Raw genomic sequence first — 16,189 nt, 5'->3', positions numbered from 1 at the left:
ATTTAATAACACTTATTAATGTGACTACCCATCATGCGTTAGTGCTATGGGATTCCTTGCTGAGAACAGCCTTTATAAGGTTACCCATACAAAATCTGTCTAGAGAGCTCTGCAGTATGACATTTAAATTAAAAAAAAAAAGGGGGGAGGGGGCGACGATAACAACAAAGCCCATATAATTAAACACAGAAATAATAATTGCCTACTGTATAATCTTGCCTGTGCTAATCTCTAGAATCATTGTGTAAAATGCCAGGAATTTATACAGCTAGTTACGTTAATTCTAATGTCATTGTGAGATAATTTATAGCTCCTTTGGCAGATGAATGTCTATTTCTGATTTGACTTCATTAAAACATTTTGAAAACACAAGCAATTTAAATACTTCTAAGTATGTTGCTGATACCCTTCCGAATGTGTTACTTCATTGCAAATGATCTTTTATGCTTGAAAGAGTAAGAAATACCTAATATAAACTCAAGAAGACCCCAAGCTCACCCTAAGAAGTTTATCAAAACACAAATTTCAGAAAGGACTTGATTGTAATTGCTGAGTACCTAAGCAGCCTAAATCCAAGGCATGTGTTGCCTCAATATTGGTTATGCTCGAGCTAGGATAAAGTGCAGATTTTTAACAGAGAAGGGAATCCACCTTTGAGGGAGCTTTCCTAGGGATATGAGAGGCTTGCAATCTCTGAAAAACTTTTTGGTAAGATCACAGTCGTCTTCTAGGTAAAATTGTAGTCTTTTTCTAGGTAAGATCTGGGTCTTCTTCAAAGTCATTGGCTCTAGCTCAGTTGCAAAATATGAATGAGGTACAGCAGCTCTGAAATAAAAAGCCACAGACCACATTATTTCACAAGTGACCAGCAAGGTCCTTTTGAGCTTACCTCTGTGGGTCTATACCCTTAGTGGAAAGACACCCAGATCTCAAGACATGCACTGCCTTTGCTGGCTCTCATCATAGTCACAGAGCCTTGTGTCTTATCAGTTTATATTTAAAAGACCAAACCAAACCAAGGGCCTGCATTGGAGGGCCCCTTGCTGCCATCTGTGTGTGACAGCTTTACGGCACATGGAGAGCTGAATGGGAGTTTGTTCTCCCAGTTAATTTCCTAGCACTGTTCTGTGTTAGGCTGTGGTGAAGCTCTCGCAACATAAATCCTGAGCCTGTTCAACAACAGCAAAATACTCGATTCCCTATGGCAATGTAAAAATAAAGGCCATAAAATATTTTAATAGGCTGTTAATAAGTGCCCCTGCAATCTGGTGCTTGCCTATGTCACTTTAAAGGTTAGAAATACATTATGAAGTATAGAAAACAGAGAACCAAATAACTCCACTTAAATTAATGAACTTGATAAGGGATCAGGTGTCACCTGGGATACCTTTAATTACTGCACCAACAGAAAAGCCATTCAAAGGGCAGTGCCTGAACCAGATGCTGTGTGGCTGAAAGATTTGTAGGCACTGTGCAAAGTTGTAAAAACAACTTCTCTAACCTTCAGGAACAGTACCTGGATTATTGTGCCAGGGTGGGAGAATCTGACATTCCATGGTGGAGCACTGGTTACCAAGGGGTTACTGAGCAAGAGATTTGATGTTCTGGTACAGAGCTGGTTTATTCTTTACTCACATTAATTTGTCCAGCATAGCCCAGCATTTTCAAGTGGGAAGTAGGGTGGGTCCTTCCTTCTGTGCCGAGAGTATCCTCCTTGTGTGGCAGGTTGGTACTGAGCCAATTCAGTGAGTTGCCCCTGCTGACAGTGAGGTTCATGCTTTTGTCCTACTTTTGAGGCATATGGCCAGAAGATATGAGCTTGTGTAAACGGGATATGTTGTTTGGAGCTGCAAGTGTTTCTGTGCCTACTGCTGATGCCAGGAGGGCAGTCCAGCTCCCATTTCACAACATGTACCATCACCAAAAGTAGCATACTTTTACCTAGGACCCTGAAAAATTCAGCTTCTCTTCTTCCTTCAATACATATAAAAAGAAATTTTCAGGGTTCAGCCAGGGTGGAGATCTCTTCTGCCTTTTAAAGATATCTTTAGTATGAAGCTATGCAGACAAGGATGCTGAAACAGCTGCCTCTTGGGTGGTGTGTGCCCATGTGCCTCCCATAAACACAGAGCAGGAGGGGATTTTCCTCTGCACCCTTTTTCAGTGGCTGTTTCCGCATGCTCGAGGTCCACTGTGGCCATTTCTTTCATCTCTTCATGGCTTGTTGGCAAATACAGGTGAGCAGAGGTGGGCAGTGAGGAACACTGTTTAGTGTTTAGTTGCTCTGCCACCTCACTTGTATCTCGTTCATGGCCTAGAAGAGTGTAAGTGGGATGAAAAGGGTGCACAGAATTGCTCATGAGCACAAAATGATTAACTGTCAACGAATGTAACCAAGAAGACATCATTTTGGAGGATCGTTTCCCCCAGCCCTTACAAGCTTTCAGGGAAGACAGACCTTTGAAGCCAGGGACTGCACAAGCTTTTTGGATGGCAAGAGCCTGCCGTGCTGTTTGCATCTATAGCCTACAAGGTGGAGAGTATAGGCGTATCAGTGTGGTATTGATGCACTCTTGCTAGCAGATGGCTACTTTCAGGGACCTGTTACCAGCTGGAATACTTTAGAGCAGCTGTGAGACTGTTTTACCGGAGGTTGCTGTCATGTGGAGTGATTTTAGAAGCTGAGCAGCTCAGTCACTCCTTCACGCTTTTCCATTGTGCTGGGTAGATGTTAGATGTGTGAAATGTCTCAGACTGTCTTAGACAGGACTACACTGAATCTTTTTTATGTTCACATTCCTGTAGGAAGCTTTATGTGACAAAGGAAAATACATATATATATGAATAGTCCATCATGGTTCTTCAGTTTTCCATCCATCAACTCCTTTCTGGGTGGTCAGGCATGTACTGTGACTGCTTGTGGTCCCTGCACACCAGGTTTTCATCTGACCCATGCCAGATGCTGCAGCAAGAGAAACCATCCACATGTTTCCAGATGCTTAGTCCCCATTCTCTGTGCAAAATGGAGGGTTTCAGATGAAACCCCTTTCCGGATGCCTTTGTGTGGTGTGGCAGTGCAATGCTTGTTCTGCAGACATTCAAATACTGCTGTTTGATCATCGTGATGTTTGTGAAGGGAAAAAAGAGGGGCTACCCTGATGGTAATCCAGGCATGCTCTTCTCCATTATCTACTGAAATCTGAGGTCCTTTCTTTGCTGTGTGTAGTTCTTGTGCACAATACAGAACATATTAGTTACTGACATGAAAAACTGGTAGAAAATTGGGTGGGGAGAGCACTTAGTTAGGAAAAGGCAAGTCTTATAAGCAGATTGAAAGGATCCATTAATGGGGCCAAGTAGCTGCTGTGCCTGCAGTTACAAAGGGCATCTCCAAGTGGCTGGAGGGGAGAGGGTGAAACCTCATTTCTCCTAGCAGAGACCAGAAACTATCCTTTCTCTTCATTACAAATAGAACTGTTCCTTTGAATTTCCCGTGGGCACTCACATCCCCTCTGCCCAAGTGCTGCCTGGCTGTGGTAGGGTTTGTTAGCATTTCCCCCAGGCAGGCCAGACTTCCTGACATTCTTCTGCACTGAAGTATGTAGCAATGAGATTTTATTTTATTTACTTTGGAAGGGCAACATGTTGGCTGTGGCTGCCAACTGCAGTTGTGAACCCACTAGAAAGAAGGCAGGAGGCAAAGGTCTTTGTCGGCTTGCTTCTCTTTTTATCCCATTTTATTGCATTATTCTTTTAGCCAGGGTATAGCTTGGCTTGTGCCACAGGCCACCTGGACGCTCTTTAGAAAGCTCAACTCGTCGGGACCTCTTCAAAGAGGAGTGTGTTGGGCTGTAGTGCTGGATTTGTTGGAAAAGCTCATCCAGAGCAATAGAAACCCACCTGAAAGTCATTCTGTAAATTTAATTTTCTTCCTTTCAGATGGGGAGACTCAGAGTCTTAGCTGGGAGCTCCTTTTGTTGCTAAAGAGGCACTTAATTAGAAGCCTTGAGATAGTTTAATCTTGGCATTAATCACTGTAGTTTTGTTGCAGCTTTCCTCCCTCTTGTAGGAATCTGCTCCCATCCCATCTTCTGCAACAATAGAATAAGCACTATATCAAAAACCTGAAATTCCCAGGTAAAAATGTATTTATTTCAAACACATAGGAGAGAACATCTTTATGTATTGTGGTCAGATTCACAAGGACACACACTGAAATCCCGTTAATGGGTGTGATGCAGAAACGTCCTGCACTGCAACCTTCATAAATCAATCCCCAAATGACCAAAATGAGCCTTCCTCAGCTTGCTGTCTGCTACCTACAAATGGTCCCTGCTTGCTGGGACCTACAAATGGTCTGGGGCTAAAGGCATATGGCCTTGGTTTAATGGATAAAATAAAAAGTGTAAGTTCTCCCAAGTTTCTGACTTGAAAAAAAACTTGCACCATTCTGCTTTAATTTTTGTGTTGTTTTCTTTTTCCATGGGAGTCTCTTGCTCACAGGCTTACAGAAATAAATGTGAAATTGCGCAACCTAAGAGCCAAAAGTAGGAGCCAAATGCAAAGACTCAACTTTGATTATTACGATACAAAACCTCACAAAGCCCAATCCGGGCTATTTTAGGGAGTATGGCCTAGGCTGGGGAAGGCAAGGGGCAAGGAGTATCAGGCGCAAAACTGAGAAGCCCTTTTTGAAACTATGCCTCCTTTACAAACCATTGCCATATCCCACTCTTCCCATATGTTGTATGGGTGTAAGTGGTTATCTGCTCATTTTCTTGCTTCAACATACGTATTTTATTTAAAGAGACGTGACTAATCCCAGCCCCCAGATAAGCTTGTTGTTTCAGTCCTGTGGGTTTCTTAAGTCATAAAAAAATCTTCAGAGTTAGGTAGAAAATTCAAAACAAAGGTTAAATAGAACTTCCAAAAATCATCTGCGGAAATGCTTAAATTAAATCCTTGATTGAACACAGCAGTATTGTGCTGGCAGGAACAGAGGTTTACCAGTCTACTTTTATTTACTCAGCTGATTGAAACGCCGAAAAAGTAAACATCCTGGGTTTGGCACAGTGAGGAACGAGTTAGACTTTTGAAAATGCAAGATTTATTCTCCTTTAGTAGGAAGATCTTACATTACCAATGCAGAACAATAATTTGTACCAGGTATCCTTTTACTAAAGGAAGATTAATTTGTGCTTTATTATAGTCATTTTAGAAACAAGTGAAAATAGGGAGACAGTAAGGATTTTTTCATCATTTTTCTATTGGGATTTCAACTAATCTGTCAGTTTCCAGATCTTTTTTTGCTTAAGCATAAGACACTTCAATGCCAAAGGGTCTGGAATTGAATATTGCATTGGATTCACCTGGGGGACTTGAGTTGCAGAACAGCAGCACTTTAATCCTTCATTACTTCTGGGTCTGCGGTTGTTTGGGAGTGCACAGCAAGGACATGGTACAATGAAGGGGTCCAGTTCTTGAAGCATGTCCAGTGCAGCATCTGAGTGTAAGGCCCAGTCCTGGCCTTCTGCATTCTCAGGTCCTGGTGAAGTAAGGGCTGAGGGTCTGTACCAATGTGCAGACTCCTTCTTCAGAGCAGCAAGCAGGGGGAGGAGGTGCACCCATGCAGCTTTGAGGACATGTGTGTATTGGCTGAGAGGTGTAAAGGACAAGGTACAAAGAGTTTGAAACAAAAGCTAGTGAATGCAAACACTTACAGTAGCCACACTGAACCTCTGTTAAACACTGCCTTAAATCCTGACTGGCCATTACCTATAACTTATAATGTTAAATAAAATAGCAGTGCCTGTAAAGAATGACCTTTCTGTTAAGATTTTCATACAGCCCTACTAACAAAATAGAAAGACTGAGTGGGCTGTTCAAGAATAAGGTGTTGAAAATCTCTCCTTCCCCACCAACTGTGTTATATACAGTGTTTTTGGACTCCTCTGACTTCTGGGGAGAGCAGGGTCAGAGCACAGCAGATCCAGGGATGCCTTTTGGAGAGGAATAGTCCCTAGATTCCCTCTCCAAGAATGGACAATCTGATCCTAGGGTACAAAAAGAAAGCCCAATACAGTGGGCTAGTCGTTTAGCTGGGTCTGGATAAATTTCTAAATTTAGCCAGGTTTGGATAAATTTGGATAAGAAATTGTGTGTTTTATTGCTGCTTAGGACATGCAGGCAGCATGTTCTCTGTCACCAGAAAACTTGACAGGAGCATTTTGCAACAATGACCAATAATCTGGGTACTTCTGAAAATGAGGAGTAGCTTTTTCTCTTCCTTGGAAGACCTCCCCCTGTGCAAAGCTCAGATGTTAGCCATGAAGTACTGAGCCTGGCATTAGAAACTGCCAGCCTCGCTTTCCTTGTACAGGAGCTCAGGCTGTGATCTTTGTGTTTCACAAAGATCTTGACCTTGAGAGAGAGCACCTTGCCATCACAAGCCTGATGGTCAGCTTAGCATCTCCCTGGGTCCTGTGTAAGAAAGCACCCTGCTTCCTAGTCCCCTGGGTAGCTCGCTGCTGCTCCTATATAGCCTGCATCTGCACCTCTGCATGAACAAACTTTGAACAGGAAGCCTAAAGCAAACTCAGAAAAATCGCTTGGAGTTGGCACAAAATGACTTACAGGCTTCCTACCAAGAAAAGATATGGCACGTTTATTTTTTGCCAGAGTGCAGTTTGTGAGCACCTCAGCGACAGAAACCTTCCCGATGATGCAAAACCATCTGTGATTGCCCTGATGCCTTTTTCACCCAGTGATGTTGTTGGCAGCACGCGATTTTGTTTGTTGCAATCTGCTGCTTGAGTTTTTTACGGAAGGTTTTGGTTAATATCTGACTGTTTTGGCTTTGGGTTTTGCTTGTTTATCTATGGGGTTCGTGATGGCTGTGTTAATGTTGAATGGTAATTATAAAGCACTAATCTTCCCACTGACAGGTGTCATCCTTTCTGAATTAAAAAAAACCCCAACTATCAATCAGGCATTATTGATTTGAGAGAGTGTCCTGGAAGATATTAAATACCTAAGGTCTTCCTGTGATCCCATAAATCATTATTATTGTTTTAAAAGGCCATGCATTTAAAATATTTTTTCAGCAAGCCCTACTGGTGCTATAGGGATAGCACAAATGTGTCTAAAGACTTTCTTGACTCTCTATCATGTGGAAACAATCAGACTGATGTGGTTACACATCAGTGTGGCTTGAATAATCATGACATGCGTTTGCAAAGTTAGGAGGAAGGAAATAAATAGGGTAAGTAATCCTGGCTGTAATTAATTACTTGCAGAAAATGGGATGAGCTTAACAGAATTGCTCTTTCCAATTGCAATAATTAAGAACAAATCTCAGAAAGCAGGCCATAACTTCCCTGGATTAGTTGAGGGGGATTGCCTTTGGCAGAAAAAATCAGGCATAGGTTGCCCTGAATCCCAGGCTTGGGCATCATGTAAAGACAAGGAAGGTTTGGCCTCATTTGTCTGAATATAATTTTCAGAGCTACTGGTGGAATTCAAAAGTGGCTTACAATCTATAAAGTTTTCCTTATGCTGGAGGTAGGACTCCAACTGAGACATGCAAAGCCAGGGTTTTCTTCTTGCAAATGAAGCTGTGACAGGCCCACTGGCCCCTGCAGTGGTTACAAACGTCTTCAGGGGACTGGTCACCTCCTGTCAAAGATGGTGCAGGAGCCAGAAGATAAGACTTGGAAACGATGGCTTGAAAAGCTGTGTGATAAATACTAGCAGCCTAAGGAAGACTATTAGGAATACGTTTAGCTTCATGCCATCAAGGTTGTAACTTTGTCACAAAATGCTAAGGCAAAATCCTTTAAGCACTCCTTTATTGCTTACAATTGATTTTTCTCACCATGAAGATGCTCCTTCACTAATTAGCGATGAACTTGTTTACTTTATGAGGGGAGTGCTGGACTTTCCAACTCCTTCCTGTAGATTTTCAGCAGTTCAATAAATCAATCTTTTCTAATCCTTGAAATTTAAAAAGAAAGGGAGAAGAAAACAAACATCCATACTGCCTTATACTGGTAGGCAGTGGGGAGGCACAATAGCAAGCTTTATTTTGTCTCTCTTGTGCTTGCCTGCAGGAAATGTCTGTCTCTCAGCTTTATTTGTGCCATATTAAAATGAATTCCATGGGTCTTTCCAAATGCTTTCGAGGGGGCACATCATCCATCTATTTTTATTTGGGTTTCATCACTCCGTAACAGCCACTAAAGGTCCTGTGTACTCAGTTTGGCATTTTTGCTTACTAGCTAAACTGTATTATTTTGGGACCTGAGCACTGAGTCCATGTGCTTACTGAGCCTTTTCTTGCTGCTGGAGAGATGGGAAAATACTTGTAGTTGTCAAAAGAATGATAAATTCAAGTTAGAGAATGATAAACCATAGAGAGTTGAATAAAACAGTAACTCCTGAAATTGATTAGCTGTGTAGAGTTTTATTAAAGGCCTAGTTTCACTCTAAAATGTGGCTCAAAACCTACACTTTTTTAAATATTAAAAACCCCAAACAATCCTCTTTTCAAAATGTAAGACTACCAGTCACTATTCTTTTTAAATAAGAGTTGAATAGCTGCTTTTTGATAATGGGCTTTCTTTGTTCAGCAGCATTTTAGGGCCAATCTGTGTGTAAAGGTGAATTCTTGCCTTAAATTCACCTTAAATTTCAACTTTTCCTGCTTAAAAAAAAAAAAAAAAAAAAAGGCTTTAGCAATCCAGGATACTGCTAATTTGCATGCATGGAAGTGGTCTGCACCATATAATTTAAGTTGCAGATTGTCTGTGCCTCTGTATTGGACTGTCAGTGTATATTCTGGCAATTTGGCTGCCTTGTGTCAAAAAGGTACATGTTGGGGTTTTAAAAGGGTAGGCAGCATGAAAGGGGTTCCTGAGCTTAGGATGTGTTGGGCTTGAAGTTCCCTAAGCATCTAAATAAAACTAGAGGGTAATTTTATCAACTCTTAAACAGTATTGGTCTGGAAATGTCACAGGAATATAGAAGGTAATATGAATGATGCTTTCTCATCATTGGAGGAGAAAGTACTCTGGGAAATTGAAAGACATCTAACTTAAATAAGATTTTGAAATAGTTTTACATGATGTGTAATTAACCTTAAGAAGTCTTTGCCCCAAGGTAAAGTGAGGGCTTTTTTAAGATTAGAAAATGAATTAGGTATTTATATGGATTGGTAGACCATCCACTATTCATCATCTGGGCTGTGAAGAAACACAAGGAAGGTGAGGTAACATTTTGCAGGTTAAAGGAATACCGCAACCACTAAAGACGGGCTTTTTAACTTCGGGTATTTAGAAGCGAGGCCTCCACCGAAGCCATCATTCAAGTTTCCTCTGCAGAGAGTAGAGAAAAGAATTTCTTCAGGGAATGGTGAAGCCTCAGCTGCCTTAAATACCCATTCTTGTAGGGAATAAATTGCTCTTTGAGTGTACCAGTCTCCCATTAACTATGGAGGGATCACAGTCATGTAGTTTAAATTTAATGTCCTGTATCCCTACTGCCAGAAACTGGAAGATTATATCCACATCTGGAGAAAGCACTTCAGATGTAGCATCTCATGTTGTGCTAGACTAGATTTTCCAACGATTTCTGCTTCGACTAGTATTTGGTTGTACCACTAGTGACTATAATCTCAGTTTTCCAGTCAGCAGCTCTATTTTCCTGTAAGATACGGCTCTTCCAAGGCTTTTCTCTTGTCTAAGTGATGTTTTTTTATGTATTGCAGGTGATGACACAGTATTACTGTAGCAGTGGTAGATTTCACAGACTTTACAAGAGGAAAAAGCCCCATTCTGGAGTAACTTTTGTCAGGCACGAATTGTTGCTAACACAAGAGTTAAGCTTCTTACAACACTTGAGTTGTTAAAATGAAAAGGAATGATCTGTATTTCATGAGGGATATGAAAGACTATAGCATACTGGACCTATATGTAAGGATTTGAAGTGTTTGGGAGTAAGGCATCTTTGAAAATCTCACTTCCTAGGCACCTGCTTGTTTGGGTGGTGAGTCCTAGGCACATCCAGGTTGGAAAGGGGGTTCAAACTGCTCTGGTCTTTTGACGGTTTTCTCATGAGCTTCTTTGAAGTGTTAGCCTCAAACTAAAAGGTAATCTGAGTTTTCCAATTTTACGTTTTGTCTGTAGAAAGATGAAACGGAGCCTTCAGCTGCCTTGAAGAAAGGCTATTACAGATCACTGAAAAACTTTCTGAGGGCTGGATAGCAGCAACAGAGTAAAAAATTTCCCTAATTCTCTCTTTTTATAAGCTATCACCGGTGACATTTCAACAGTAAAGTCTTTACCATAAAATCTCAGGGCTTGTGAACACAGTTATAGAAATTCATGCCCACGTTGCTGAGCTGGGAGCTCCAGACCATCTCATGTCTTCTTTTAATTTCTTTGCATCCTGGGGGAGCTGCCGGTCCTGTGGTGCTAGACGTGCCAGAAGCATAATGGGAATTTGCCCTGGTGATCTTGCAGTCTGAGTGGATGAGAGGGCAAAGAGAAGCAGAGGGGTTTGACCAACATCATGCTACACAGCTGCGGTGGGCTGGAGATCCCCATTGGTGCAGCTAAGTGGGGGAGCCTTTTAATACCAATGGCTTTCTGTGTTCATGGTACCTCCCCAAATACACTGTAGATGCTAAGGTCACACTGTCTCAGCCTGTGTTTTGATAAACCAAAGGATCTAAGCTTTCCTTGCTGTATTTTGGAAGCGGGGACTCAGTAGAGCCACCTGCTCTCTACACTTGCTTCCTCCTTCCTTCCTAATGCTGAAATGCTTTGCACTTGTGTTACTAGATACTGCCTCTGAGTGCCCTAGGGTAGCTCAGATGTCCTCATGCGGCTGGCAGATGTGGCACAAGATCTAAGGCAAGCAGCTGTCATGTGGCAGCTGATAACCAGGGGATATCCCTGCAGTGATGGTAGGGATAGTTGCCAGGGAAATTGAAGGGGATGGCTGGATCCTGGAGTGGAGTTGCAGGGAGCTGTTAGTGGCGGGAGGGGGAGAAAGAGAGAAGAGGGTGTGTGGAGATGGAGGCAGGGAGGGCTATGGCCCAGGGATCTTGTAGGCACTCAAGGTGACATTATAGAATCATATTATAGTTTGGGTTAGAAGGGATTTTCAAAGCTCATCTGGTCCAACCCCCCTGCAGCGAGCAGGGATATCTTCAACTAGATCAGGTTGCTCAGAACCACATCCAGCCTGGCCTTGAATGTCTCCAGGGATGACACATCCATCATCTCTCTGGGCAACCTGTGCCAGTATTTAACCACCCTTGTTATAAAGAATTTCTTCTTCACATATAGCCTGAATCTTCTCTCTTTTTAAAACCATTACCCCCCATCCTATCACAGCTGATCCTGCTAGAAAGTCTCTCCCCATCTGTCTTATAGGCCCCTTTTAAGAACTGAAAGGCCACAGTAAGGTGTCCCTGGAGTCTTCTCCAGGCTGAGAAGACCAACTCTCTCAGCCTTTCCTCTTAGGAGAGGTGCACCATCCCTCTGATGATTTATATGGCCCTCATCTGGACCCTCTCCAACATGTCCATGTCTTTCCCGTACTGAGGACTCCAGTACTGCAGGTGGGGTCTCACCAGAGCAGAGTAGAGAGGCAGAATCACCTCACTCAACCTGATGGCCATGCTCCTTTGGGTGCAGACTAAGATACCATTGGCCTCCTTGGCTGCAAGTGCACATTGCCAACTCATGTCTAATCTTCCATCCACCAGTACCCCCAGGTCCTTCTCCTCAGGGCTGCTCTCAATCCCTTCATTCCCCAGCCTGTATTGATACTAGGGGTTGCCCTGATCCAGGTGCAGGACCTTGCATTTGGCCTTGTTGAATTTCAATGTGAGGTTTGCATGGGCCCACTTCCCGAGCCTGTCCAAGTCCCTCTGGTTGGTATCCCGTCCCTCAGACATGTCAACTGCACTACTCAGCTTTGTGTCATCTGCAAACTTGCTGGTGGCACACTCAGTCTCACAGTCTGTGTCACTGATGAAGATATTAAACAGTATTGGTCCAAATATGGACCCCTGAGAGATGCCACTTTTCACTGGTGTCCATCTGAGCCACTGACCTGTATCCTCAGATAGCACTGCTTATTTATGAGTGATATGGGGACAGCTACCTTGTCCCCCATGGTGTGTCCTCTACTTGTATCTCACTGTTCAGAGTGAGGTTAAGGGCGAGTGTTACGAGCGTGGCCAAATCCAGCCCGTTCTACAGCTGTTCCCTCCCTTTCCCAAAGACCCAAGGTGACCACACCAGGGCAAAGCTGGGACGTTTTGTGCAAAAAGTGCTAAGAACATTTTGAGTGATTCATCATGGCTTCTTCTTCACTGCAGCAGGCTGGTTTTCACTCTTGCTTGGCAGAGTCCTTTCTTTGTCCTTCCCTGTGAAATGGGAGTAAATAGACTAATGCTTTCTGTCACCCAGGGCTTTAGAAGATCCTAATGCCATTATCTCAAAAAGAAGATAATGCTGCAGTCTGGCTCGTAAGTTGTCAACTTGGGAGTTACACTTATGAAAAAGTAAACAGCAATAAGGAGGTTTCTGTAATACACAACAGCACCAGAGGTGGAGAGTGCTGGAGGCATGGTGAAGTTTGGCTACCTGAATGCATGAAAGCCTTCTGTGGTGGCTATGTTGGAGTTTCAAACTTCATCTTATCCAGAGATATCCATAATTTTTGAAAGAGATTTTAGAGTCAATTGGCAGTTACATGATCAGAACCATGAGGGGTAGCTGCAGCTTGCAGCTAATGATGCTCACTTCTGTGTGTGAAGCCAGTGTCCACGGTCATATGTTTCAGTTCTCTGGGGCAGCAAGCTAGGCTGGCTGGTGTGTACCAGGAGCACCTGATGACAGTCCGCCTTTGTTTTTGGTGATGGCTGGTGGGAGAAGGGAGGGGGACTAGCAGTAAGCTATATTCTCTATGTCGTTATATTTCTAATGTTGGTGTTCTTGTCTTTATGTCTATGCATTCTTTAGCTATGAGGATAACAGACCCTTCATCAAGTAAGAATGACCTGAATGGCTGATAAATTTCATTTATCAGTGTGGTCTCATGAACCAGCTGTCAGATCAATATTGAAAAATCATTAAAGCTTCTGTCATTCGCATTTGAGGCAGAAGAGCAAACTGTGCAGGAAATACAGGGAAACTGGTGAGGCACACAGCTAACGTGCAGAGTAAATGTGCTGCATGTGTACTGCCAACCAGTTGTCACCTTATTGGCTTTAAACTCTTTGATTGGACATGAACTCAAGGTGAATGTTCCCAAGTTAATCCTGTGTAGTACAGACTTGTTATACCAATAGCAACCCTCTGGTCCACTGTGCTCTGTTACCGAGAGTGCTTTATAGTTACATAAATACATAAGTAAATTTCCAGAAAGGTGCACGGGTGGTCATCCCCATGATTCCCATTCTAGTTAATGGGATCAGTGCAAGCAAATCTTGTTTGGTGCTTTGGAGACTGCCTCCTTACTCATTGGAGTACTTAATTGTCCCTAATTGTAAATCTCTGATTTTTAATTACGCCAAAATATGGATGGTTTTGTTTCTTTATTGCTATAAAATTGCGCTACAGGAAAGAAAAACCTATGAAAAAGCAACAGCAAGTCTGTACAAAAAGCAAAACAAAAACCACAAGTTGCACCAATAAAAACTGTGAGGAAAGCCAAAAATGCCTAGAAATTATGTACCTTAGGGTATCCGTGGTTTTTTCTCCTGCAACCAAAAAGTAATGCACAGTAGCACGAAATAGAAGCAAATCAACTTTGCAGTAGACTTTCAGTTTGTTCTTCTGGTGAAGAGTCCTTTGTGTTCATTCTTGCAGCACCATTCCCATGTTCTCTTTCATTGCTTGGTTCTTTTTATTTCTGCAGATACGGGATGGAGCTATTCATAGTAATCTCCATGCCCTCTCTATCTCCAGGTCTTGTTTTCTGAAACACAACACTGTAACATGTGCAGTTTGCACTGCTGAGGGTCTTCTAACCTACAGATACCTTTCCATCACTGAAGGTAGCATATTTCCACTAAATAACTATTTCACTCCTCTGCAGCCAAAGGCTCTTTAATCAGGTTCAAGAACTGGCTGTGCTTCAGAGCAGAATAGTTTTCTGATATTCCGGGGATCATTTTGAAAAGACTATAAAAGCTGAGGGAGTTAAAAAAAAGAAGTGTTTTTCACTTCATTTGTTGTTTTTTTTTTAGGGGGAAAAAAATTGTACGTTTTAAATTGGTGTGCAATTAAGATGATAATGTGCTCTCACTGATGGTGGAATCTTGGGGAGAAAATATACCAAGCAGCTAAAGCTGTGTACTTTATCTAGTGGCTACTTTTCTAAAGGGTTTTGAAAGTGCATTTTCAATTTGCCTCATGCTAAATATTTATTAGCGGGATTGACTGGAAATGCTTCAGAGGAGCTGTTCTGGTCTGCTAGCTACGTAATAGTGATTTTTAAAGAACTGCCTTAATAAATGGTTACCTTAGGGAGCTATTCTGGTTGTGTGGTTAAATAATCCATATTTTATGAACTTCAGTGAAGACTTAATGCTGTATTTTCATTCTGATACCTAAAAAAAAAAAAAAAATCCCCAAAAAAATCAACCCACAAAACCCCACAAAGCAACATAAATGCAACGTTGATGTGCTTCTGTTTGTGGCAAGCCTTGCTGACAGGACAAGGATTCAAGGCTGCAGCTACCATGGAGTCCGCATAGTGGAGCTTGCCTAGCTGATCTCTGCAGGACTTATTTTTCCCCTAAGCTGCTGCTGCTTCAGCTTTCTCCCCCTTGCCCCATGCTCTGCTTAGCAGATAGAAGCCCAAAGATACCCAAACCCTGGACAAGTTTCGGCAAGGCTGAAGTGGCTTAGAAACGTAGGTAGGTCCTTGTCCCTGTGAGCCCTTCTGCAGCACCCCACGCTGCTTTGGGGTGGACAAGGAAGAAGAGGTGCTGGCTGGTTGCAGGCATATCTGCTTTGGGGAACCAAAGAGTTAAACAGTGAGGAAGCAGTGCAAAGTTGTATTTATTTTTATGTTAAACCTAACCTTACCAGGGAAGGACAGAATTAAATCAAGGCCCTTAAGGGAAAGGGCAAAGGGATGCTCACGGTGCTGCTTGCTGCGCACTTCCTGCTGTGCTTCTCGGCTAGAAGCTGACTTCCTTCCCTGTGCAGCAGCAGTTCCTTTAAAGTTGTAGGTAATGTAGCATGTGGAAACTAGGGAGATGGCTAGAAGAATGACCAGTTCCTTTCCGGCTTGTCACACTTCTTCTCATGCCCTGGTATTGGAAGATCAGTTTGTGAGAAGTTAATTTAGCAGATGACTAAGAGTTATTTAGCAGAGTAGCATGGAATACTTATGCCATCCCAGAAGAGCTTCCAGCTTTCTCGAAAGTATACAGCCATCCCATGCCCCCACCACTGTTTGTCCAAGCAGAAAGTCACCGGGTGAAACTGCAGAAACTGCAGGCTGCGCGTATTTGCTTGAACATCTTTTGGGGCCAAGTAGTGGCTGCACCCCTACTCTCTTCCCTCCTTGGGTGGAGCAAGTGATAATGTTAGCTTTGCAGCTGATGTGAAGGACTGCCTTTCCTTTTCTCTGAGCAGAAGTGTGGTAGCAGCTACTGTTTTAGCAAATGTGGTGTGTGAGTGCCTATATGCCTATATATATTTCCCCTCATCACAGGGTGGAAGAAGTGTGAAGCAGCATCACACAGAGCCTCCTTGTGCAGAGCCGATCTGGCAAGCGGTGAGGGCTTGCCCACCTGCTTGTAGTTGTTTATCTGGCTTACAGGCATATGGAAGACTAGCTAACATGCAGCAATACATGTGTCTTGGTATTAAGTGTAAAGATTCCTGCCCCAGTGAAACCAGTGGACACTAAAAGAGTGACATTTACAGTTGTTTTGGTTGGTTTATTTTCTTTTCCTGCCATTTGCAGAAATAGCATCTACATGTCATTTACATACACACTGCTTTTGCATTTAAAAAGGCTGGGGGTGAGGGAGAAAAGAAACATTGTGGTTACAAATATGCTTTTGTTATAATAAATACCTATGCTCATAACACTTCCATTTCAGTATATTTCCTCAAGCTTGAAGATTTGTAAACTCTATCCAGCTTGAAGACAAAAT

General features: G+C 42.6%; 1 protein-coding gene across 1 annotated transcript in view; it reads left to right on the top strand.

Annotated features, from left to right (window-relative positions):
* LOC104405414 (latrophilin-3-like) overlaps nt 1–16,189 on the top strand; it is a gene marked incomplete at its 5' end in the record, with an annotated part of 262,781 nt that overhangs the window by 218,270 nt on the left and 28,322 nt on the right. Inside the window, 1 exon segment of the mRNA XM_010014137.1 lies at nt 13,035–13,061. Coding sequence (XP_010012439.1) covers nt 13,035–13,061 — 27 coding nt within the window.

This window comes from Nestor notabilis, unplaced genomic scaffold (assembly GCF_000696875.1).
Source record: "Nestor notabilis isolate BGI_N333 unplaced genomic scaffold, ASM69687v1 scaffold1435, whole genome shotgun sequence".
NCBI lineage: Eukaryota > Metazoa > Chordata > Aves > Psittaciformes > Psittacidae > Nestor > Nestor notabilis.
Note: the sequence above shows the minus strand (reverse complement) of the source record. Positions and strands in the feature narration are given on the sequence as shown.